We start from the raw sequence: 26,034 nt of genomic DNA on the forward strand, positions 1-26,034 counted from the left end.
AGAGGCATTGAAAACTGGAAAAAGGAGTTGCTTAAAAGCCAGAGGGGGGGGGGTCTATTCTAGAGCAATTCCCACAAAATAGGACAGACTGATTGTTCTTTGTCCAGTTATCTTAATGGGCCCAACACCACTCCAGGTGGTCTCTCTTTTTCCATGGGGCCTCCCTGGAGAGAGCCCTCAGCAAGATAAAATGGCAATGCTATTCTTGGGCTCAAGAATCATGTGCCCTCCAAAGGATACTTTTTAATAAAAGAAATTACATCTTTAGCAACCACCCTTAAGGCACTAAAGGTCAAAGACGGCTGAGGAACTGTCATCAGAAGTATTCATCAAAATGCCTCATTGTAAAGAAAAGTCATTTTAACATGAAATGCAAATCTCCACCAGCTTCAACCTCTTGAAGGCTAAAGGTAAAACCGCAGTCCCTGCACTTGGAATTGGGAACTTGAAAGAAAAACTGGCCTTTTCTGGTTCCCATGTAAAGACAGTATCACATCTAGGTTTGAAGTTTCACCGGCTACTAAGGATACCTGGAAACCTCTTTAAATGTCAACAATTTGGGGTGAAGTTCATGGAAAAAGTTTGCCATAAATATTTCAATGGTGACTTTATGACTATGGGTAACAAGTGCTGGAGATCAGCTGCTTAAATTTATCAGGAGAGCAATATGGGAAAAGGTAGGAAGGGACTAGGGAGAGAGAACTAACATTCTTAATGCCTACTAAGTGGCAAACACTTCCCTTTACTTCTTACTTAATCTTTTCAATGACCACATGAAGCAAGAACTATCATCCCCTCTTTTGCAAAGCCAAAAACGGAGGCTTGGAGAAGTTAATCAATGCCATACAGCTTGTTTGGTGGCAGGTCCTGCTCAGGAGGCCATATTCTTTCCACTGCTGTATGACGTGATCCAACCAGATGTGATCAGGGAACGTGTGGCTCCCCGTGACTTCTACCCTGAGATATTCAGAAAGAGGAACTGGCTTCCCCTTGCACCGTTCACATAAGTTTCATTTATATCCTAACTTGTGGTTGATCTTGGCTGACCATGGGTGGACATAGAAGCCAGGTCTGACAGCTGCTGCATCTTCTTCTTCTTCTTTTTTTGGTTTTTTTTTTAAGAAAAGAGATGTAAGAAAAAGATGAGAAGACAGCAAGACACTCAGAAACCGGACCCTTTTCCCCAGATCGCAAAGAAAAGCAAGTTCCCACTGGGGTCAGGAATAGGACCTACGGGGCTGTATCTGATAAACGGCAACTCACCTGGTGCTTCACTGCTTATTAAACCACAAGGTCTGAGAGTTAGAATGAATCTTATTGGAACCATCCCCTAAAGAGATAAATCAACCCCAAAGTGTTCCAGACCTATAAATAAAATTTGAAGTGGTTAAAAAGCAGCTTGGTACATAGCCTCTTCGAGCACAAATCCCTGGGTTTCAGCCATCTTTGGCTCCTTTCTGCTCCATGATGAAGCCATATCATTCTAGACTCAGTCTGGGTATAAGCCACCAGAGTCCCCTCCTCCTCTCTCTTTCTTCAGGAGGACGGTAAGTGTCAGGCAGGGGCTCCTCGCCTCCCACTACAGTCTTCACGTATATGTGGGCTTCTTGTGCTCCTATTGTATTCTCATCAGTGGGTGACCTCCTAGGATTCTTGAGAGAACAGAGATTTAAAAAAAAATACACTAGAGGCTTCTGCTTCTGACCAAGATGGAGTAACAATAGCCATATACATTTACCCTCCCACATGAAACCAACCCAAATCAGATAAAGCATTTAAAATAATAGTATTCAGGACCCTGGACATCAGGTGAGGAAATACAGTAACCCTCGAGGGACAGAAAACAGAAAAGAAGGGTCTGTAATTACCTGAACTTACTGCCATGGGAGGCTCGTAGGTCACTCAACACTTTTGCTTATTGTTAGCATAGTGTCTCTTTTTCTGACCTTTAACTTTTAATCTGTCCCAGTCTCTATATTTAAAGTTGGGTTTTGTGGACATCTTATAGTTGGATCTTGTTTTTATAGACAATCTAATATCTCTGCCTTTTAACTGAGAGTATTTAGATAATTTACATTTAATGGGATTATTGGTATGGTTGGGGTTAAATCTAACATCTTGCTATTGGTTTTCTTTTCTTTTTAAAATATTTTATTATTTTTTAGTTGTAGTTGGACACAATACCTCCATTTCATTTATTTATTTTTATGTGGTGCTGAGAATAGAACCAAGGGCCCCCCACATGCGAGGCGAGTGCTCTACCGCTAAGCCACAATCCCAGCCCCTTGCTATTGGTTTTCTATTGGTTTTATCTGTTCATGGTTTCTTTTAAAATATTTTTCCTGCCTTATTCCATATAGATTGTAGAAGAACTTTAATTAATTTCATGAAAACAAATCTACTAGGATTAAATTAAATTATGTTTATTATCTAGGTAATAAAGTAACCTTAAATTTGTGGTGTTTGACATCTTTGTGCTACTGATTTTTCTACCCAGGAGCATGGTATATATCTGAATTATTCAGGTATTAGTGTCTTTTACTAAATTTTTATTATTTTCCATAAAAGGATTACATATTTTTGTAACATTTGTTCTTCAACATTCTATATATTTATATTACCACTGTAAAATAATAATTCATAAAATTACTTTTCCTAATTGTTGCTGATCTCAAGAAATGCACATTACTTTGTATATTGATTTTTGTATTCACTGAACTTGTTCAAATATCTCGTTAATTCTAATAATTTATGCTTAGATTATTTGGCTTTTCTATGTAGACAAACATATAATCTGCAAATAATGCCAATTTTGTTTCTTCCTATTTAGTCTTATGTTTTCTGTTTTTTTCCCTAGCCTACTGTATCGACCAGGACCTAAAGTGCAATATTGGAGAGAAGTGATGAGCATTCTTGATTTATATCTGGTAATCACAGAAAAAGAAAAGAATGCTTTCAAAATTTTGCGTTTAGGTATGATTTTTGTGTAATTATTAAAATGATGTTATTTTGCAAGTTAAGAAGTTTCTACTCTGGTTTTCTAAAAGTTCATATCAGAAGGGATTGTTGAGTTTGTTTCAAACTCTCTTCTCCAATGAGGTGGTCACACAATATTTCTCTTTCAATTTGTCAGTGAAATAGATGATATGAAATTAATTTTCTAATATTAAATTTACTTGAACTCCAATAAAAATGCATAAAGAACCTCCTTTGTGCTTGAGCTTCATTTGGCTGCATCCCTTCCATTTGCTCATGTGTACTTTGTGCATTAGCTTGCTTACTATTGTATTAGTCATTTATAGAGATTATAATAAAAATTCTTACCTCAGCTATCTTGGGATTGTCATAGATTTCTGAAATTTCACATGGTCTCTCACTTTCCTAAATTGGTTAAAAAAAAAAAAAAGTGAAGAGTCACAAGTTTTGACCATAACCACGGATTAGACTCAGTGGTCCTTAAACCTGAATGCATATTAGAATCACTAGAAAACTTTAAAAACAAAGCAAATACATAATAAAAATGATACCTCCCTTAAAAAACTGAAGAAATATCACTATGAGTTATTTAAAAATAATCCAGAATTATCAGGGGTGGAGAGATAAAACAAGACTGGCCATGAGTTGATAATTGGATTCACTGTACTATTTTACTCTAGTATATGTTCAAAATTACAATAATCCCTCTTTGTCCAAGATTTTGCTTTCCATAGTTTTAGTCACTATGACACAACAGGGCCCAAAAAATGTTAATGAAAACTTCCTAAAACAATCTAAATTTTAAATTTCTATTTTGAGCAGCCTGATGAAGTCTTGGGCCATCCTGCTTTCTCCCACCTGGAAAGTAATCATCCAATCCCTTTATCCAGTGTATCCATGCTGTATATGTTACCCATCCCATGCAATTAAGAAACCACATTCACAAAACATTAATTACAACATATTATCATAATTTTTCTATTTTATTATTAGTTATTGTTAATCTCTTACTCTGTCTAATTTATAAATCAAACTTTTTCATAGGTATATATGCATAATGTATATATGAATATGTAGGGTTCATTATTATCCACAGAATCAAACATCTACTGTGGAGTCTTAGAATGTATCATTCTAAGACTGGGAGCACTACTGTGTCTATAATAAAAATATCATTCTAAGGGTGGGGAGCACTACTGTGTCCATAATAAAAATATCTATTTTTTAAAGGGTCAATGCCACAGCTCTATTGTCCAGAAATTCTGACTTAATTTGTTTTGGTGAATGGTAATTTTAAAGTGAACTGCAGGGTCAGAAACTATTACTTAAATAAATAATACCACAGTCACCTAGTACTTCCTACTGTGTTTAAAGTTCACATCTTGTCAACACACCTTTACATACAGATGTTCACCATCCAAGGTGTCATTTTGTTCTTATGATTTCATCTACTCCTTAGACTAGGATGGGTAGGGTTTTTTTTTTTTTTTTTCCTGGCATTGAGGATTGAATCCAGGGCCTTGCACATGCTTGCCAAGTGCTCTACCACTGAGCTATATCCCCAGCTCAGGGAGGTAATTTTTATCCTGATTTTGAATTGAACCAACCAAAGCATAGAAAATATGACTGGTCTAGGATCATAGAAATCATAGGGCGGCAGAGCCGGGATAAGAACCAAGGTTTTCTATCTCCCCGTTAGTGCTTACTTAGCACTGTGAAAACAACCAGGGATGTTTATAAACAGGGTGGAATTAGAAGTCAGAGTCTATGTGATCACAACCAGGGAAGCTTGCTGGGTGTCAGTCTGGGCGGCCTTTGAATTCTGAGCAATCTGGCACTCGGGCGTGGGAGGCAGATGTGCATGCTCTTGTCAACTGTGCGCAGACTAGGAAACGGGCAGGTCTGTCCTGGCCACATCCCGACCAATGATACCTCGGCACTGCTCTTCTCCCGTCTTTCCTCACCTCACCTCCGTCCTCACCTTGTGAAGCTTGGGCCCTTTTTGCCCCTCCACTTGGAAAACAGACCCACTGTACAGACACGTTTGCCAAGGCAGCAAACACCCCCTCCCCAGCTCCTGGAGGGCACCTCATTTATCCCCAAGGCCAGGGACTCCCACCACCATGGCCTCAGGGAGCAACTCTGCCTATGGATTCCCATGCTTTTAGCCTAAAAGCCAGTTCACTGAAATACTGATTCCTGCAGCACGTCCAGACCCAAAGAAACTGGTCGTCACCTCAGCGGACTCATGGCTGCTTCCTCTTCTTCGCTGGTGAATCAAAGTAAGTAGTAAGGCCACCAGCAGGGCTGCAGCCACCAGGGATGGGATGCCCGCCGCTAACCCAAGAGAAGGCCCACAGTCCTGGCACAGAGAGAGAAACACGGTCAGGGAAGCCCCGAATCTTCAAGATGGAAGGAAGAATTCAGCAGATCAAAAATAAAACCAAGGGCTGGGGCTGGGGCTCAGTGGTAGAGTGCTTGCCTAGCACGTGTGAGGCACTGGGTTTGATCCTCAACACCACATAAAAATCAGTGAATAAAAAAAGGCATCGTGTCCATCTATAACTAAAAAATATGTAAATGAATGAATGAATAAACAAACAAACAAACAAATAAAACAAAAAGCTGGTCATGGTGGCACATGCCTGTAATCAAGGAGGCTGAGGCAGGAGGATCACTAGTTCAAAGTCAGCCTCAGCTAAAGCGAGGCTCTAAGCAACTAGTGAGACCCTGTCTCTAAATAAAACACAAAATAGGTCTGGAGATGTGGCTCACTGGTCAAGTGCCCCTGAGTTCAATCCCTGGTACCCCAAAAAATTAAATTTTAAAAAAAGGCTGCATGAAGCTTAAGTATCATATACAAAATCAAAAGAGTAATGAAACATTATTTTTTAAGAAGTTTGTACCCTGCATGACAAGGGACTTGCTTTCATAGGACTTGATTTACTTAGTTTAAATCAGTTGCAAGAAGAGTAATCTATGGGCTGGGGTTGTAGCTCAGTGGTAGAGGCTCACCTCTCATGTGGAAGGCACTGGGTTCAATCCTCAGCACCACATTTAAAAAATAAAATAAAATAAAGGCACTGTGTCCATCTACAACTAAAAAGTATTTTTTTTTTAAGAGGGGCAACCTAGAAGAGAATGGACAACGATCTAAACAAGAGTTCCTGGGAAAAGAAACACAAATGTCTCCATGTAGGAAAAGCTCATGTACCACATAGAGCAACACAGAGCAACAACTAGACACCACATTCACCTATGAGTCTGGCAAAAAGCAAAAGCTTTTATTATGTCCCACACCATTTTGGTGTGACTTTTCAAATGTATTTATCTTAAATGCATTAGCCAGTTTTCAAATGTCCATTTCATCTGAGTGGAAAGTCATGCTTGTAGCCACAAGACTTTTGGGATTTGCAGACTTGTTTCTGGAAATACTGAAGACAATCAACAGAATCCTTATTAATGTGCTGCTTTATGAAAGTCTGGGTTCGCCTTCACTTTCTGAGGGGTATGATTCTATTATAGAACAGTTAAGTATAAAATCATAAATACACAGGTTGATGACTTTTCAATGAAGAACATACTCATATAACCAACATTCACACCAAGAAACAATCCTGCCAGGGCCCCAGGAGCCCCCCATACTCCCTTCATCTCCCCACCTGTGAGCACTAAAATACTGAAATTTATCATCATAGATGATTTTGCCTGTTTTCAACATTGTATAGAAGCAAATGTAAGGTGTGTGGTCTTTCATGTCCAGCTTCTCTTGATCAACACTTTGTAAAATCCACCTGTGATTGTGTAGGTTCTCCCTCACTCTTTTTATTTTTATTTTTTATTTATCTATGACAGTGGAATGCATTACAATTCTTATTGCACAAATAGAGCTCTTCCTCACTCTTGAGCTTAGAGGGTCCTAAGAATAATAGTTGAGCCAGGGTCTGGGCTTGGTGACTGTTCACATGCCAAACATTAATCCTCAAAACAAATGCACGATATGGATAGAACATTCTTATCCCCATTTTATAAATGACCAAGCCAAGTCTGGATAATTTAAGAGTATACTTACTGCTTCTTTCCCACCTGTAACAACCGGAGAGGAAGTCTGTGTGAAACCAGAACATATTGTCAGAAAACAGTAATCCATAGACTACACCATGCAGAACAGTCTGGAGAAGCTAAAATGGTGACGCGCACTCCTTCTCAAAGTGGTCAACCACCACCACTACCAAACAGAACCTCTCTTGACTGCTTCCCAGGTAAGAACTGAAATGAAATTTGGCTACAAAGAGGAAGAATTCAGCAATTTAGGTGGCGTCTTTATTATTCACACTGTGGATCTGCCATGGCACATTTTCACCTCAAAAAGTTTTCTCCTGTCCCTGGTCCCCACGGCCTTCCCAGGACTCTCATCACGCTTTGGCCTGTTTGTCCCCAGAGTTAGAGGGGAAGTGAGTATAAACATTCAACATTGGCGGAAGCGAGGCTCTTTAGGAAGGACTGACTTGTTCTTGAACTGTAATGACACAAATGGCTGAGCCTGCAAATGGCCCCTACTCCTGGGGGACAAGTCCACGTTGAATGAATATGTTACATGTTTCTGGTTCATTGCCACTTCACGGGGGAGCGTGCTGGATCTCATCCACTTCTGAGCTGCTTCAGGCAAGAGTCTTGCCTTGATCAATAAATCTCGGGGAACCAAGGTCTACCTGAGCAACTCAACCTGCGACTATGCTGTGTGTTTTCAGGTGGGATTAAGAGCACAGGTCTGGGATCCCCGTGGGCTGGTGGTTTCTCCACTCAAGCTCCATGGCCTCCTTTCTCCCTCTATAAAACAGGGACAGTGCTAGCTACCTCTAGGGTTGTTACAGGGATCACATGGGTACCAGAAGTTTGAGCAAGTCAAGGCTCAGAAGAAAGGGACCCCCACCCAGGAGGGGGCAGTCAGCCGGACACAGACTGGTGGGCACCAGAAGTTCAGCAGTAAGTTACCACGGTCCAACCATCTGCTACTCCGTAGAGCTACACCCCCATGTTACAGCCAAAATGAGCACCAGCTTAGGAGACCTCTTTGAATAACACCTAACTCATCAGAAAACCTTGGCACAGTCAAACCACTAAAAAACTGGGCCAGGAAGATGCCTCAGTTGATCATGGCACAGACTGATCAGAAAACAAGCCTGGCTGTTAGTGTCACCCCTGCACTGCATGAGGACGGAAGCCAGGAGATCAACTGTAGGTTGAAACTGTTCACCTTCCACAACCAAAAAAACCCCTCTATTTTGACTTACAACTAAGTGTCATGATCAAGAGCCTGAGCATGTTCATTACGGACCTAAACATTCTTCTTCCAGAATACATACTGAGGAAATCATCTTAAATGCAGACAAGCATATAATGATGCTAATCACCAAGTCACTCCCAATTTATGAAATACTTTACTTGAAGAAATAACACATGGCTACCCTCAATTATAGTTGTGAAGACTGACAGAAAACGTTGAAAGACATAATATTATATGGTGAGTAAGAACACACTAGTACAAAGACAACAAAAGTCAAAATGTGGGTGAAGTCTCTAAAGAGTGGGAAAGGGTTACAGCCACGGGTTCTGTGGATTAGAATTAAGGGTGGGAGGAGGTTTCTATTATAATTTCTGTATTGAAAACATTGCTCTCAGCACCCCTCCGCTATTCACCAGCGCCTCTGACTAACTCATCCTTGCACACAAGGTACGTGGGAGGAGTTTTGGAGTTCCCTGTGTCAATTCAGCCTTGACCTTCGCTGTGTTTGAAGACTGGTGAACAGGGGGGCTGTACTTACTGCGTTAGCCGGCAGTGTGAAGTTTAGTGAAAAACTCTGCAAGAGAGAAGGAAACATTAACCCTGGCAGGAACCATCAGCAAGCTCCTGAACTCCTCAAGCTCCCCACCGCTGGTGGACTCCCCAAGAATGTATGGATTCCATAGAGCAGCTCGGGAGCCCCAGAGGTAGGAGGGGAGCAGGGGAGCTGAGGTCAACAGGAACCCCTCCCTCAGATTGTCAGTCTCCCCACGCTTAATCCTCCAGGTTGTCAATCAGATTAGGGGACCAGCCAGGGAGGATCTGGCCCAGGATCCCTGATCCACGAGGGCAGTAGTAACATCACCCGAAGTTCAGAGAGGTGTTGCAATTTTTTTCCCCAAGAATTTCTTTCAGGGAAAGAACTATGGGAATTTAGAGCAGAAGATAAGCCCCCAAGAGGCATGTTCTAACACCTGATCCTAAACCACCATCTCTGGAGAGTTAACTGAGAAAAAGACCTGCTTTCATTTTGCCAAGTCAAGGGAGAGGTTCTGGGCTGTGGAGCCGAACTGGTCAGGACAGCAGAGGAGGAGCTCACCCCCCCACCCCCACTCAGCACCCAGTCTCACCCATCCCCATGTGTGGAATCAGTGTTTAAAGACTGCAAGCTCTAAACACTGCCCCGGTGCCCACTTATCTGGGTCAGGCTCTGCTCAAGCTACCCATGGCTCCTTTCTCCTCCCTGTCCCCATCCTGTCACTTAGTTTGGGCTCATTGGTGTGTCTTACCAAGTCCCTTCCTGTCTGACAATGGGTGGACCCTGCTCTGACTCAACAGATGACCCTTTCTGGCCCTGGTTGCCCTGGGCTGCAGAGGCTTTGTTTCACTTTCTGGAATTTCCGCCCCCTGAGTCTTGCCATCTGATTAATGACCCTGTGGCTGGGCCTCCTTCAGCCCCAGCCTCCCTGTCCACCAGGGGCTCAGCCTGTGCTCCAGTTCTTGATCTACTGTAGTCCCCCAAGAATAGGTTCTCTCATTCTAAGAACAACACGTTTGCTGAGTTTTAACATTACATGTTATCCAAAAATAGGAATATTGTGAAATATTAAAGAATCCCAAAGGATCCTAATATTTTGGACCCAAAGTGCCTCCAAGGACATTTTATACCTCATAACCCCATTTTACAGAAGAGACTTGAGACCCAGGGGCTCATTAGAAATTATCTTACAGAAAAATGAGAACAGTTAGAGCTTCACTCTGAAAACAGACTAGTGAGCTTGGTCCATGTGACCCTGATCTGAACTGAGAGATGCTTAGAGCAGATAGTCCCCCCAGCAAAACTCATTCTGGCTAATAGGTGGGTTGGAATTCAGATGAATTACTGAATGTGAATCAAAATCATCTTCCATGAATCAAAAGTGTTTTGAGCACCCACAACATATACTCCCCCTTGCTCAGCCTCCAACATTGTCCTTCAATTAAGATGGTCTCATCCAAGGCTGGGGTTGTGGCTCAGTGATGGAGCACTTGCCTAGCATGTGTAAGGCACTGGGCTCCATCCTCAGCACCACATATAAATAAATAAGTAATGGATAGATAGATAAATAAATAAATAGAGGTATTGTGTCCATCTACATCTAAAAAAAAAGAGTTAAACAAACAAATAAAAAAAAGCTCAAATGCTTCAGTGGCGACTCTGCCACTCCTCTGTCTCTTAGCAACAGGGGACCTTCACGCTACAGAGAAGGAAACCAAGGCTCGAGGATGTGATGGGTTGCCTGAGTCTACACAACTCATCAGCTGCGACCAGAACCAGGGTCTTCCACCACACAGCTTCCCGATAACTCCTGTGGTTTCTGCAGATGAACGGCAGGCACCCTAGACCTCTTCTTCTGGGACACCCTTAAAGCCAGGGATCACCTGGGCCTCAGGTCACAATTCTCTGGCTCTGGGGATCTAACCACTGTTCTTCATGCTGTCACCAAACGGGCTGGCTACAAGGCATTGAGCACAGCTGCCCCAGGCTGATCTCATCAGTGGGTGCTGGGCTCTGATGTCAGCAGGCCCAGGACAAAGCTTCCTTTGCAGGGAGGACAGAGGAGGCGAGAGAGCAACAAGCAGGCTTTTGCATGTGTTGTTTATCAACATGTGGATGACGATGACTTTGGCCGATTTCAGAAAGACATTCACATTTTGTAGAAACAGAACAGAGCTCTCATGGAGAGAAAAACATGCTGCAGTGCCCTTTAGAGCCGCAGCTGGGTGGGATGAGGCAACTCTGGACTCAGAGCCATCTGATGGGGTTCAAATCCTGTCCTGCCACTTAATGGCTATATGATCTTGGATATGTCACTCAAACTCTTGGGTCTCCAGTCCCTCGCAGCAAATTCATTCTCCCGGTTTTTCCATCCTCAAAATGGGATACTGTTAACTTGCCCTGCCCACTTCACAGTGTAAACATAAGGGATATAATGTCTGTGGCAGCTCCTTCCATGGACTTCCCTCTAGTACATGAGGGATCATGTGGTACCATCTTCCTTTAGGCCTGGCCGGCAGAGTTAGGGTGGGGAGCCCTTCGGGAAATTCTTATTAGATGGAACTGTAAGTATAAGTAGCAAAACTCAAAGTGCCAGCCCTTCTTGCCTCGTGCTGAGCAGTGTATCCCAGCTACAGGGGGATTCCAAAGGAGGATGCTGTCCTTCACTAGGAGTTTGCTGCTTGTGAGGGGGAGAGGCAGATGAGGCAATCTCTCACGGTCGTTGAAGGTATGCTGGTGTTGGACACTGCTCTCAAAACCTCCCCACGAGGGGAGTACTGTTATCCCTACATCACAGGTGAGGACATCGAGGCAAGATGGGTTTCTGGAGGTCGCCGGCTTGTAGGCATAGATCAGGTTAGACCACAGGTCTTCCTAACTCTAAAGTCTAAATTTAACTCCTCTGAATAATCCCCCATCCTTGTTTTTAGATTCTACATAAGTGAGATCATGTGGTATTTTTCTTTTTGTGTCTGGCTTATTTCCTTTAGCAAAACGTTCAGGGCCAATTTGGTTGTGGCCAATAGCAGGATCTCCTCCTTTTTAGATGGATGGAGAGTCCTGTGTAAGGAGGTAGCAGCTTGAGCTAAAGCTGACCCAAAGATCTCCTCCTTCTTAAAGGCTGAATAATATTCCATTCTAGACACACACACTCTCTCTCTCTCTCTCTCTCACACACACACACACACACACACACACACATGCACACACACCAGTTTCTTCAGCCATTCATCTGTTGACAGACACCCAGGTTGTTTCCATAATTCTTCAATAAAGAAATCAAAGGCCTCTTCTGTTTTCTCTCCCAACTTAGCAAACTTCACTTGATTCAACCAAATTCCTATCATAAATCAATAAGAAAGGTGGGAAGCTTCAGATGGAACTTATGAACACACATGTTGCTGATCACATAGCAGAGGGAGGACAGAACACACAAGAAAGGTAAAATCATTGATGAGACCCCTGGCTTCCCCAGGAAGGAAACAGAGCTGAGACATCCATTCCCCATCCTTGTAAGAAATAAATAAAAATAAATAAATAAAAATAAAAATATCAAACTTAAAGACGAGATCAGCTATTTTTAGATAAGAATGTTGGAGAATAATTAGTATTTTATAGATAGGAAAATAATTAAAACCCAAGCCCTTCATTGTGTTGAGGGTGCAGCTATATTTGATTGAATTAGGAGACCAGTGCCTTAAGGCCTGGGAATTAGTTTTTACGGAGAGAAAGGAAGGTTAGGCTAAGAGGCCAGCACCCACTCACCATTGCCGACAGCCTCCCAGGACCTTCTCCAAACACTGGCCTTACTGGCTTGGGTCTCCCATCTGTAGGAACTAGTGCTGGGGAGGCGGGGCGAGGTGGCTCCAAGAGAGCCGGGGCCACGCCATTTATGGGCAGGGGAGTAGCCAAGCCCTGGGCCCGTCCCTTGGGAAAGATGGGCTCCTGCTCCCTGGCCACTATCAAAGGCCGGGGCCCTCCATCCTCTTTGCCTTTATTTTCTGTTCTTCTTACTATCTGGGCAGCTTCTTCAATCTCAGCAAAGACACCACAGCTGGCCTGAGAGCTTGGCGGCTCCTGCAGCTGCCAGCTCTTTAGAAACAATGGGTCACACGGGCTGAGGCTGGCCACTATGTCCCCAGCTGACAGGCATCTGCACAGACCATGTTCCTGGCCATGAGGGAGTCCCCTGCTACCAGCCTGAGCTGAGGACGCCTGCAGGGTGGGTGCTGGAGCCACTCTGAGGCAGGCCTGTGGCTGCCAGTGAAGGACACGGTCATCAGTGAGTTTGGCTTCTTGGCCTCCTGTCCTCACATTTCCCAGTGGGACCCTCCTCTAGCTCAGGAAGCTGTGGATACGGGTAGCTTTCAGGAGCCCTGAATTTGCTCCCTTAAGATGGTGAGTGAGTTGCCAACAAAACCACAGAATTGCAACCAATGGTCAACCAAGGGGTCACTTAAATGGAACCATCCTGTGAGGAGCAAAGAGGGGCGTAAGGAGACAGCAAGTGAAGTGACCCGCCGTCATAGCTTTAGACAACTCTGGAGATGACCTTCAAGTTGCACATGGAAAATGAGAAGAGGCCTACACGTGGAGGCCTGAGGGGAGCCCCAGGCACGGGGCACAGCAAAGGCAAAGCTCCCCGGTCTCCGTGTGTCGTGGAAGGGGAAGGAGGCCAGCGCAGCCGGACCAACAGAAACCTCGGAGCAACCTGGAAAGAGGGTAAGGGCAAATGAGTGAGCCTGAGGCCCGATGACCAGACATGGGGGGGCGGCGGGGAGGGGGAGGATTTTTATTCTGAGGGCAGCAGGCAGCTATTCGAGGGTTTCACGTGGGAGCATGATCCAGTGATACCAACAAAGCTCACCCTGGCTTCTCCTTGGAGCATGGATCACAGGGACAAGGGTGGAAGCAGGAGACTGGCTGGAATGGGCTTGTGAGCTGTTTTGGAGTTTAAGGCAGCGAGAGCTGATGATGGGGAAATCTGAGGCAAGTGGGGAGAGAAGGTGAGGGAAAGGGCTGAACTCCCAGGCTTGGGGCTTGACTGATGGGGCTTGAGGCACAGGCTTAGGGACGTGCTACTGGGAAAGCAGATTTGGATGGGGGAACCCAAGCTCCACGTCGGGTGCTGTAACCTTCAGTCGCTCTGAGGCAGCCAGGTGGAGGTGCTGACTGGCCATGAGACAAAGGGGGTCTGGGACTGAAGATGTCCGTTTGGTGGCGGCCTGTGGATGGGTTTAAAGCTGCAAGTGGGCAGAGCAGAGGACCAGAATAGAGACCCAGGGCGGTGGACATTTAGAGGCCTGGTGGAGGAGGCCCAGCCAGCAAGAAAGGCTTCATGAGAGGAAAATCCGAGGTCTGGGGTCACAGAAAACGCCTGTTTCAAGAAGAGGGGGTGGCAGCTGACTGTGCCAGTCACTGCCTAGGGAAGGTTGGAGCAGCCATCTGCTTCTCAGTTGGTGGCTGCTAGTGACTCTGAGGAGGACAATTAGTGGCACGATGGAGGGGACCAGGTTATCTTGGAACCAGGTGGGTTTTCTATCCTGGTTACACACCTGAATCACCCAGGAGGCTTATAAAAAACCCTGGTGCCTGGGTCCGACTTCAGAGACAAATTGAAATGCCCAGAATGGAATAGGGACATCCTCAGGTGACACAATGAACAGTCAGGGACTCAGTCACCTCTGAGGGGCCAGGCATGGGACACAGTACTGAGCAAGAGCAATGTGGTCTCTGCCGCAGGGTGCTTCCAGTTCCCAAGACCAAAGTGACTAAGCGGAATCTGATGGTACCCGGAAGACAGAGAATACAGTAGGTCCTTCCTGCATTTAAGGCCATGGAGACCCTACTGGCTGGTGGCTGCTTGGTCATAGGCAGTTGGTAGCCTCAGTCTCTTAATCTGTAAAGTGGGGATGTTACAGTTTCCAATGACTAAACCATTCGAATCAGTGCAGCTGGTGCCAATTATTTTCTTCTATCACATGAAGATTTAAACCTGTGCTGAAGAACTGAAGTTTCAGGCCCAATATCCTCTGGCCAGGCTGGGGATGTGCAAGGCTAAGGGGCAAGTGTGAGAGCTGTCTGCTTTGCTTTGCTTGTGTTTTTCTGAGTCCAGCAGGGAATTGTGTTCTGGGCTATGCGCTTGAGACTCACCAGGGGGTAGAAGGCTCTAGAGAATGCCCCCTGCCACACCCTGCCCAAGGAGCACTGGTGGTTGTGGAGAAAATGATCATGAAGAGAACCCATCCTGTCTGAACTAGTAACACACACCCGGTACACACCAATAAATCCACATCGTTTAATGAGGCATCCTTTCTAAACAGATGTATGTTAGCTCCCCCCACACACACACATTCTCTTTGACATCATTTCCTGAAATGTAAAGTTACTCAAAATAAAAAATACCCATACATTTATAGATAACGCTTTAATTTTTTTTTTTTAAAGAAACCTTTTAGGCATCTGGGATTATTTTTCAGAAGTTCGGTCTATAAAGAAAAACCTTGAAAACATCTGCCGAAGCCGAAGGAACATTTGTTCCCAAACTGAGTACTAACAATACCAGGAATTGTCAAACGGATCAGGTGGATGGTCAATTCCTATGTGAATCTGCCAGTTAGCCCATATTTAACAAATAATTTAAACAGGCTGAGCCATTTGTGGATTCTACGACACTTTTGAGGGAAGTAGTAAAATAGAAATGGAAACTTTGGAGGAAAATAGAGAAAATAGTGAATCAGTACACAGCCTTGCCTCCTCTGTTTGAAGAAATTCTACTGCCTGATGTTAAACTGAGACCCTTCTCCTGCTCTAGGCTGCAGGCCCTGGCTTCTGTGAGCTCTGATTACACTAAAATGAGACCAGGCTGGAGACCCAGACCCCAAACTCCATCAGGTCCTTTGTTTGAAGTTAATTCTCTAGTCTTGAAGCTCTGTGACACCCAAGGCATGGCACCCAGTTAAAGGGCAAAGCAAGATGAAGGGTCATCCTCTGGCTCCTTCCTCCACTTCCAGAGACATCTGCAGGCAGGTTGCTGAGCAACTGGAAGAGCCCGTGCAGGGGCCTGGGTCTTTCTGCTCTTTGCAGGACTGTGTCCTGCGTAGATCCCCAAGGGTGCAGGCTTCCAGAGGAGGGGCCTGTCCAGCCCCAGCTGAATCAGAGCTTGTCTTCTGGGTCTACGTCACTCACAGGCCTAAAAAAAGGTTTTCATAAGGGCCCCATTGTTGTGAATTGGCCACACGGTGACAGTGGTTGGAGTCGTGTACTTTTGGAAACATTCACACTAAAGCAATGAATCATCAGTGTGTCACCAGGGTGCCCAATGCTGAAACCAGCTCTGTTTCTCCCTCCCTCCCACTTCTCCATGGAATCTCGTCATCTTACTGAAAACTTCTCAAGGTTAAAAATGCAGAATTCTCATCTCCTTGGAGAGAGACCCTTAGCGTCCTCCTTATGCATTCTGATTTCAGTTTCAATGTTGACAGACAAAATGGGACAAAATCAACCTCAGACGATCCACAGATCTGAGCAGCAGAACCCACCAGAACAGGCAGGAGGGGTCTGAACCGTGAGAAGAGGGACTCCATTGGTCACCTCAACGTTCATCCTGGGCAGGGTCTGCCATCTACCAAGATGTGAGAATGGAGGCTGAAACTCAGTCCAGGGCCAAGGAAAGCCAGGGGAGAGCTTGGTGACAGCACCGGGGGCCTGTACAACAAAGCTCCACTAGTGGGTGGGCATTCTTCACACTGCATTGATTAAGGCTTTGACAGCTGATCCTTTACATACTTACATATATACAGACATATATTATTATTAATAATATTAATTTGATTTCTTTCTGTTTTAAGGGGAAAAAAAAAAGTATTCCCCTGCATTTCTTTTACTCTTCTTTGTATTATTCGAGTTTTTACTCCCAGCCATCATTTAATGGAACATCATCTTCTGGCGGCATATCCTGATCTTTTAAAAATAGAACCTCTAGCGTTTTACAAATACTGTGTTCAAAACGATGATTGATCCCAATGAATTCCAGGGCTGGGGAGCGTCTTGGCTCTCTGAGTGGAAGTACTCTCAGGGGCTGCCCTGTTTTCAACACCAGCCAAACAGGACTTACTGTCAATGTAAACATTATTTTAAAATTATTCCAACATAAATACTCTTTTAAAGCTAACATACCACAGCTTTTAGCTCATAATGCCCATAGATGCCTTAATGAAATGCCATTCAAAACTACATCACTGTTTAAATTATACCTTGAGGTGCTAAAATTATGTAAACATCATCCCCCACACGTCCCTAGAACAAGTGCCGCGTGTTGTGAATCCTGATTGCAAGTTGACCGGATGCTAGTTAATCTGAGAAAAGTCATCAGCATACTCTTGAACCTGTCTGATTACAGGAGATTGGTCACAAGTGGACTTGTACCAGCAGGTGATGATTCTTACATAACAGAATGAACCAGTTTTCCACAGTGTTCACCCGAGAGGGACCTGAACGGGCCCCTCCTGAGATGTCTTTGCACGTCTTGCAGGTGCAGTTTGAACCCGCTGTCAGGGAGTCAAGGTTCACAGCAGCGCATGTTTCCATAGCTGGAGGGTCTTCCAGGCCCAAGGACCTCCCCCCAAGCACAGATGGGGATCCTCAAGTCAGTGATCGAGGGACTATCAGAATGAGCCAGGATGTTTTATTCTTGGCAAACTAAGAATTCTCCCCGGCAAATGTTCTGCTGGAGTTTAGTGGATGCTATGGCCCCTTAGTGCAATGAGGGATGGAGAAGCCTAGAGCGGGCAGGGAGGGCCATGCCTGAGGTCTTCCACCTTAGCGATGATAATGCTGGTGCTCAGAGCTCTTGTGTGTGCTGCTTGTTGTGATGACTCTTTTCCCTGGATGTCTACCTTTTCAGGTTTCCTGGTCGACACATCTCTGTTGGAGAGAAGGAGAAAGTTTCCAGCCAAAGCTGTAACAAGTCAGCCAAGCTTTTATTCTCACTGCTCAGCGTAACCTGCGTCTCCAGGATTTGGTCACATTTCCTGGCACCTATGGAAGCAGGAGGAAGAGGACTGACCAACCCTATGGCTGGCCTCTTGCCCCCCAGGAGCAAGGGAAGGAGAGCGAGCAGGAAGAAGCACAGCTTGAGTGGACTTCAGGCCTTAAACTCCAGAGGCCCACCACTGACAACACTGTCACTGGAACCAGAGGGACATCTCTCCTCCTTGGCCAAACATGCATGTGGGGCTTCGTCCAAATATAGACCTTCAAGACTGGATTTTGAGTTTTTGCTTGAAAAAAATACTGTACACTGTTTTAGGGCTGATTTGCCAGGTGCTGCTGTTGTAAGAACATTCTCAGTTCCTATCTTTCGAGGACGTGGGCATTATTTCTTCATGTGCAGGGCATCCTGGAACTTGGTGCTGGTATATCGAGCATGAAAGCCTTTCTTGTTGATGGTGTCATCCGTGTGGAAGCGAATCATCAAGGAATCCCCTGCAGAGTAGATCTCTTCCAGTGGCTAAGAAAAGGAGAAAGGGAAACCAGGAGACCTGAGGTCAGTTGGCTGTGACTAGAGTTTAAACAAGGATGGGACAGGACCATACCCAAGGACACAGGATGGCCAATGCAGCCACGAGGTGTCCCTGGCACTGCAGACAGAGGGCATCCAAATGAGATCCTTTCCAAAGGAAAGCACTGCAAACTCTCCAGAAAGTTCCCTGAGCCCTGCTTTTCCAACCATGCTCCTAGACCCACAGATCACAGAGAACCTGTGGTTTATGAGGTGCACGGGTGGGCCAGGCACTGTGCCCAGCACTTCCAGGTCTGACCTCATGGACACTTGCAAGAACTTTATGAGGCAGATACTCCCTCCATTCACACTGAGGAAACCAAGACTCAAGTGCACACAGGAGGGTAGGATCTGAGCTCAGCTCTTTCTGACTGTGAATTACGTGCCATGCATCACCCAGCTCTGTCAATTCACCACTGTGTTTCCCAGGGGACCAAAATCTTCAGGTTATGTCCTGTCCAAGGACAAAAAGTGCACTGGAGCTGACTACACCTGTCAGAAAGGTTCTGGCAAGTTCCAAGACTGCCACCTGCCAGGTCCTAGTAGAGCCAAATGGGTCTTCCCACAGAGCGCTGTGCTTGAGACCCACCAAGGCTCCTCTCCACAGTCGAAAGGACCATATCCCAGGCAGTGCATCTGGGAAGTCACATTCTGTCATTCCTTCTTTTTTGGAGGGTGAAGGTAGATGGAGGGAAATTATTGAAAGACATAAATACCATGTCAGTTTTCTATCTACAAGGAGCTCCCGTGATTCCAAAGGCTTTGACATAAGTCCAGCCAATAGCAAAGAAGATTGAGTGATGAACCCTGGAGGCAGAGAAAAGGGCTGAAGCCCAGTGTGCGCAGTGTGCGGTGTGGCAGGGCCAGGGAGCCACCAGGGCATTGTACTGGTTGGCTCACTACATCACTGAGCACAGTATACAGCCAGGCCCTGAGCCCCGTGCTGGGAAAAGAATAAACAAAACAGGCCTGTCCTGGTCCTGGGTTGGTGGTCCAGGAAAGAGACAAACATGAGAAAAGTGACAATGACTTTGAGTGTAAGTATTATTTACAGTAACTGCTTATTTCATAAGCATTTGGCTTTGCATGGGGAGAGAATTATGAGTATAGGGAATACACAAAATCATAATAAAATAGTAAGAAAATCCTGAAAAAAAAAAATGGAAGAGAGGATCCTTTGTAAAAACAGGGCCTAAAAGCCCAGTACTCTTCCTTGGACTGACCTCAGTCCAAAGCCTTCATGAACTGGTTCCCGACTCCCTCCCAACCCCCTCTCCCGGGAGCCTCCTGTTTCCCCCTCCCCTGCAGGAAACATGGGCCTCCTGACTGTTGCTATAAGCGTTAGGGACAGTTAGGTCTCAAACTCATGCTCTGAATCCCGGGTTTTCGCCCATGGCACTGACACCCGGGACTCACCCCTGAGCCACAGAAGCGGCCGAGCCTGGGTGCTGAGCTGTCGTAGCCGTCGTAGGCCTCCATGTAGTCATAGCCACAGTCGGCCTCCTCCTCCACCTCAAAGGTCCGGAATATCAGCTCCACGCCGTAGCCGTCCTCTGCCACGATCACCCAGTCACAGTGGGCCTGGCTTGGGTAGTTGTTGTCCCCAAACTGGGCATGGGAATACAGCTCTTTGGTCTGCACTTCGGCCTTCAGCCTGCCCCCACACTCTGCAGCAGAGAGAATGAGATCTCCCCTCGGCACCCAGAACCCCCGTGCCTGGTGCGTGCCCTGCAGGGGAGGCCAGGCAAGGCCGTTATGCCATGTCACAGGGGAGTCAACAGAGGCCCGGGACTCCAAGGCCAGGGATCCCTGAGGGGCCAAACTGGCCCTTACCAAACAAGGTGCCATGTTCCCATGCTGGGCCACATCAGGCCTCTGGGAATCCCAGAGCATGGCTGAAAAGCTGGCTGTTGTTTTTCCCCCCACACTTAAGAAGACGGGGGCAGATGAACGGTGTGCCCCACTGGTTGCTGGGATGTGGGATCTGGTTTCAAGTCCTGGAAGTGCCAGCAGCTCAAGATGGGCTCAGCAGCCCCCTAGACTTATTGTCACTTTTCATTTCTGCCAACAGAGGGCGATAAAGGCACATCAGAACTGCAGCTGAGTGCCCAAACCCAGAACCTCAATCTACTGGACTCGCTCTTGCATTTGGGAGGTTTGACGCGGGTGTCACAGCCACACCTCAGCTTTGGGCTTGGATTCCGTAGCCTTGGCTTCTGTGTTTTACCAGGACAGAAGCCCAGGATGCCCTGGGCTTGTACCATCTTGTGTCTAGGCTACTAAAATAAAATGGGTAAATGAGACCAGATGGGGCTAGATCAGAAGCACCTGGAGGCAAATTCCTCCACCCTGTACCTCAAACTGCTGCACCTCCCAGGTGCCGCAGCTCCCCTGGTGTGGATTCCGGCCATCCTGTTCTGAATGCCCAGGCCCAGCTGGAGTTGCACCCCAACCTGGGCCCCACTCTGACTACCAGCTCTTACTGCCATGCTCTGCCTACAATTTCTTCAGAGTCTGGGAAATTTCAAATTCCTAAGATGCAGACAGCAATGACGTGAGCACAGAGCAAGGCAGGAGGCCTCCTTCCTGCCTGCTCCAGGGCCCTAGGTGCTGACCTCTAGTCTACCTGCTCAGGCCCCTTTACTGCTCTTTCACTTCCAGCTCTGTCCAGCCACGGGGAGCACGGGAGGGAAAGTCGGAGGGAGCAGGAGAGAAGTCAGGTACTGCATCCCAGCTCCTCTCTGCCTGTTCCTCCTGTAAGTCACTGCTGGGGCTGGAGGGCCTCTGTGCCTGAAGTGATAGAAGTTTTGTGGGTCTCTAGTCCTAGTGACTGTCCTGTCCCTTGCAGTGTCCCCACACCTTGCCCATGCTTTGTAAACAGTCTTTTTATTAAGTTCTCCACAAATAACAACTCTGAGTGTGTCCCCATTTCCTGCTGGGTTCCTAACCCTCCTTGAACACCCACATTCCAATTTCCATCTACAGGGACAAGAGGGTTATGTCACTAGTCAGTGGCCTTTCAACTTCAGTGGGGGAAGCCAGAAATCCTCAAGGTGCTGAAGAGAGTCTCACAAACCATCCAGTGTTTGGGGCTAGGCAGGGGCAATCGAGGCTGCCTGGGGATGCTGGCTGCCATTTTACTGACCAGATTCCGGTTTTCTACCTCTGAAAAAAGGGGTCACAGGGTCCCATGATCACGACCTCAGACTCAGCATCACACTCAGGTGGCCGAGCAGTTCTCAGGTAGCCCTGGGCTCTGCCACGATCTAAGCCAGGATCAAAGAGCCAACACTGCCCCCAGAGTGCTGGTCCCAGGTGACAGCTAACAGAGCAATGGGTGAAAAGCAGAGCTAGTTTACTTACTGACCTTTTTCTACCTAGCAAAGTAAACAAGTCACTAGCATATACATTTCCCCAGGACCCAATATAACTATTGATATCTTGAGGAAAAAATAATGGGGAGCAGAAACATGTTTCATTTTCCTGAATCAGTCCTCGGAGATAAAGTCCCAGACTTGGGTTCCGCAGACCAGAAAAAAAAATCACAAATACATTGTTCAAAGGGAGGGAGGAAGGAAGGAAGGAAGGAAGGAAGGAAGGAAGGAAAGAAACGCTTTCCCTGTCAAATTTTATCAGTTAATTAACATCAATAGAAAACCACCCTCTGCCTGTGGTGGCCAATGTTTCCTTTTCACAGGGACATTTTATCACAGCCGCCCTCCCCTCCCCTTCCCCCAAAGAGACACAAGGCAGTCCTTCCCTGCCTTTGACCCCACTCTCCTCCTGCCAAAGTGCTCATCGCCTGAGGCCCCAGGTACCTGTGCTGTAGGCTGCCTGGAAGCCTTTCCTCTGCACGGAGGCATCCGAATAAAACCTGAGAAACAGGCTGCTTCCGGAAGCCACCACGGGGTCTGGTTTTTTGCTGCCGCAGAAGCGGCCAAGGATGGGGGCCAGGGTGTCGGGCCCATCGTACATCTCCAGGTGGTCATAGGCACATTCCTGGTGCTGCTCGATCTCAAACTCATTGAATGTCTGGGGAAGAAGGAAGAAAAAGTAAGGAAAGGGACCGGTGTTCAGCCGAGGCCAGAGAAAAAGGGGAGAGGTAGTGCCCAGAGGCACCTGTCCAGCCACTGTGCAGAGGGCGGGGTCTCCCCTAGGCCTCCATTTTGGTCCCCAAAGCAACCCATGAGTTACCTACACTCTGGCTACTGACCACCCAGAGCTGACTTCTTCCACCCCTCGCTTCATCCTAAGAGCTGGCACCAACTGTGCTCCTGAAGCCAGCAGCTGAGTTCAGAGCTTCACAATATCACCTTATTGAAAGTCCCTTTCTGCCTCATAGTCCCAGATGTGGAATATACATAAAAACTTAAATATATAACATACAACAAATTATATACCAGGATTATATAAAAACAAGAATATGATTATGTTATAATACTAATTACTATAACAAGTAAGCTCCAAATTATAATTTCCGACTTATTTAAAAGCACCTTTGTCAATTTCACTGAAACATTCTCAGAATTGAAAACTCAGAACCTAATGGGTCCTTATAATCCTGTCACATGTCCAATCCCTACTCTTACAGATGAGGAAACTGAGGCAAGGAGATGTCAGTTGACTTGCCCAAGGTCATCCACTGGCAGAGCTTGGCCATGACCCAGAAGCTGTGGCTTTGAAGACCCTTATCCTCAAACTCTGCTCTACAGATGAAACAGGAGGGCAGGCTGCTCCATGCCAGATCAGAGTGACCATATTTTATTGGGCATTTTTTCCATGCCAAGTATTTATGAACATTTTCCCACTTAATTCTGGTGATGCTATAAGAAAAACAGTATGCAGAAGGGGAACCAAGTCAGAGAGAAGCTACCTGGCTTGCCCAATAATGCAACTAGAGACAGAGCTAAACTTGACCCCCAGCCAGCCATCTCTAACCCCAACTCTTAATGATCACATGGTTGTATCACCTCCCTCCTACCTGCACCCCCTAAAAACTACTCCCTGAAGGTGTTCAGGGGACCCCTGAACTTCAGTAATACACAGGCTTTGCAGCCCCAGTGCAGGCTGCTTGGATGCTGAAGAGAGGACCAACTGACGGGCTGCCTATGGTGTCAGGGACACAGGACAAGGTGAGCAAGGACAGTGTTGGATGAAGTCTTGGACTGAAGGGCAAAGCAGGAGCGAGGCCATTAGTTGGGGGAATCTAAATTTAAAACAGGGAGGCTGGGGTAATGGGACAGAGGTGAAGGTAGGGAGGGGAAAACAGAAAGATCCCTCTAACACTTCACCAGGACGGCAAGTACCACGAATGGGAAAAGCTCTCACACCTCAGGAAAAAGGGAGCCTTGACGAGGGAGGATGGGTAGAGACACCAGGCAGGAGAGGGAGAGCAGGGCACCTGGGTGGGCCATGCAGTGGGAAGGAGAAGGCAGGCCAAGGAGGTGGGGAGCTTCCCAAAGCCATGTCTGCCTTGTCACTGTGAAACACCAGCTTCCTTGGGAAGCATGCAATTCACATTCTATTAGTAGCGAAAGATAGAATTCCAAGGGAATGTCTTTTTTAAAGGAACAGGTGTGTGCAGGCACCTTGGATAAAAGCTTCCAGTTGTGCAGGTTTGAAATCCCATCCCTAGGGGGCGCCAGTCCCTCGGGTTGTCAGGGATGTACGTTGCCCCTGGGAACATTTTCCAGCAGACAGCAGGACAGTCTTTCTGCATTCACTCTAACTCACCCTAACCCAGATTCCAGGCCATTCTGACTAACCCAGGGCAGCAGCTCCTGGGAGCGCAGCTGAGTAGCATCCCCTGTGCGGGCAGAGCATGCACAGGAGGTGCCTGCCCAGGGCGCCCTGCAGTCAGGGGTCCTTTCTGCACCCTCCATATCCCGGCAGCCCATTCTCCTGCCTCTGCTCCTCTTTCGTGGCTCTCATCAGTCAACACCCTCCCAAATCCCTGTGCCACAGTCTTCGGACCACCACGTTCTCTTTTGTTCTCTTCCATTCTCCCTGAATTACTGCTCCGGCAGTCTCGGGGCCAATCTTCCTCATCTCTGCAGAGGACTCGTTTTAAAAATGTCTGTCTGTCAGGAGTACAACAAATTCTCTAATACTCCAGGATATGAGAGCCTCTGGGGGCTGAGGAATGAGAATTGGAAGAGAGACTCATTTCTCCTTTGAAACAACTGAGCGTGACTACACATCAGATACTTTTAATAAACGATGCAAGGTTGTTGTTTTTAATTCAAGAAAGAATTCACATAATGCTGCTATAGAAAATTGAAGAAAGTGTAAGTTATAGAAGAAAACGAATAATAATATTCCCTTTGAGAAGACTAAGAAAAAAGACCTTTATTTTCCCATGCATATGTATGCACTGTACGTGCATAGGAAATTTCTGGAGAAATTTGCAAGTAAGGGTTGAGAATGGTCATTTCTAGAGTGCAATGGGATCTGGGGACTTTTGATTTCCCCTCCCCAACCTTCCATACTTATTAATTTTCCTTCTTTCTTTCTTTACCTTGAGAATGAAACATTGTGTAAAAAGTCAAAACTGGAAACTCTCGAATCTCCAACAGCACTGCAGATCTGTGTGTTGGGCACCACCTCACCCAGGTGCCCCTGTAAACTGGTACATTTATGGAGCTGTTCTTCGTTTTCTCTTTTCATCTGCACAACAGCCCCCAGGAAGTGGGTTTCATTAGCATCCCCATTTTCCAGAGAGTAAAACCAAGATCCAGAAATGAATGACTCGCCCAAGTTTCTGATCTGGGAAGTGGCTGAGTGGAGACTCAAACTACAAAAATGACTCACGAGTTTCACCCTGTGGCCTGCGGTTGAAGAGATGTTCCAGGTACACTCCCTCCGGCTGGGGTATTTATCAGGCCAGTTGGGGCTTGCCAGGGTCCCCTCTGCACTGCTGATCTTGTGCGCACAGCCAGCTGGGCGTGACGGACACATGGAGAGAGAATCAATCACTGCGGGTAGCACCAAAGGCATTCATTCTAGGGGAGCCTCCCCCTTCTCCCTTGTCTCAGGGTCATCAACATAAGGGTGGACAACCTGGATCAGGTGTCCCCTGGTGCAGAGACTTGCCTATCTGTTTGAACTAGCTGTGCTGCCTTCCTGGCTGTGGCTCAGCAGCCAGGTCACCTCCTCACTTTTACTGTTCACATCAAGGTCATCATTGCAATCTGGTAGAGCTAAGAGCACAGACCCCGGGCTCATTTGGAGCTTGGTTCGAGTCCTGGTTCTACCACGGATGGTCCTCAGGGCTGTGTCTTAATTTGTAGAAGTGGTGCCACCCTTGCACATGTGGATTAAATGAGATCATGTGTGTGAGAGGCCCGAGCCGAGCGCTTCATCCCTCAGTCTACACGCTTCCTTCTGCTTTTCAAAGTGTTTTCACCTGGAGTCGGCCTGCTTCGTCCTGGTTACAGTGCATTAGCAAACGGTGGTCCCACGACTTGCTCGATGCCTAGCACTTTGGCCAGTAGCTAGATTTTGTCTCCCTCTGTGCTGAGCATTGTGGTGAGTGTTTTGTATGCATCCTCTCACTCAATCCTTCCCAGGTCCAAAGAAGAAACTAGAAGGGGCCTGTGGTCTTCCTATCCTCCCCACCCACGACTTCTCCTGCAGGGCTTCGTGGCTGGGCCGAGGCATGAAATCTGTGTTGAT

The 26,034-nt window shown here is 46.5% G+C and overlaps 2 protein-coding genes across 2 annotated transcripts in view; both read right to left on the minus strand.

Annotated features, from left to right (window-relative positions):
- Positions 1-1,478: 1,478 nt before the first annotated feature.
- Positions 1,479-14,669, minus strand: Opalin (oligodendrocytic myelin paranodal and inner loop protein). Its single transcript, XM_026394772.2, has 9 exons — positions 14,648-14,669; positions 13,666-13,782; positions 13,387-13,509; positions 12,813-12,940; positions 8,802-8,837; positions 7,049-7,084; positions 5,213-5,338; positions 3,325-3,381; positions 1,479-1,652 (listed from the first exon to the last, which is right to left on the minus strand). The coding sequence occupies exons 1-9, from the start codon at positions 14,667-14,669 to the stop codon at positions 1,479-1,481; spliced, it is 819 nt and encodes a 272-aa protein (XP_026250557.1).
- Positions 14,670-18,174: 3,505 nt separating this feature from the next.
- Tll2 (tolloid like 2) overlaps positions 18,175-26,034 on the minus strand; it is a 118,434-nt gene continuing 110,574 nt past the window's right edge. Inside the window, exons 18-21 of the mRNA XM_026394813.2 lie at positions 25,171-25,298; positions 22,179-22,392; positions 19,777-20,027; positions 18,175-18,309 (exon numbers count right to left, since the gene is read on the minus strand). Of these exons, the coding sequence (XP_026250598.2) occupies positions 18,175-18,309; positions 19,777-20,027; positions 22,179-22,392; positions 25,171-25,298 (728 nt within the window). The remainder of the gene's footprint in view (positions 18,310-19,776; positions 20,028-22,178; positions 22,393-25,170; positions 25,299-26,034) is intronic.

Source organism: Urocitellus parryii, chromosome 5 (genome assembly GCF_045843805.1).
Source record: "Urocitellus parryii isolate mUroPar1 chromosome 5, mUroPar1.hap1, whole genome shotgun sequence".
In the NCBI taxonomy this organism is placed as follows: Eukaryota; Metazoa; Chordata; class Mammalia; order Rodentia; family Sciuridae; genus Urocitellus; species Urocitellus parryii.

Bases quoted from the DNA above. Each gene is read 5' to 3' on its own strand.
- Opalin (XM_026394772.2), bottom strand. From the start codon at position 14,669: ATGACCAAGCAGCCACCAGCCA. The intron at 13,510-13,665 runs GTGAGCTTTGTT...CCCTCTTTCCAG, and splicing joins TGCTCCAAGGAGAAGCCAGG to GTTGCTCCGAGGTTTCTGTT. The intron at 5,339-7,048 runs GTAAGTATACTC...TCTCTGTGCCAG, and splicing joins TTACAGGTGGGAAAGAAGCA to GACTGTGGGCCTTCTCTTGG.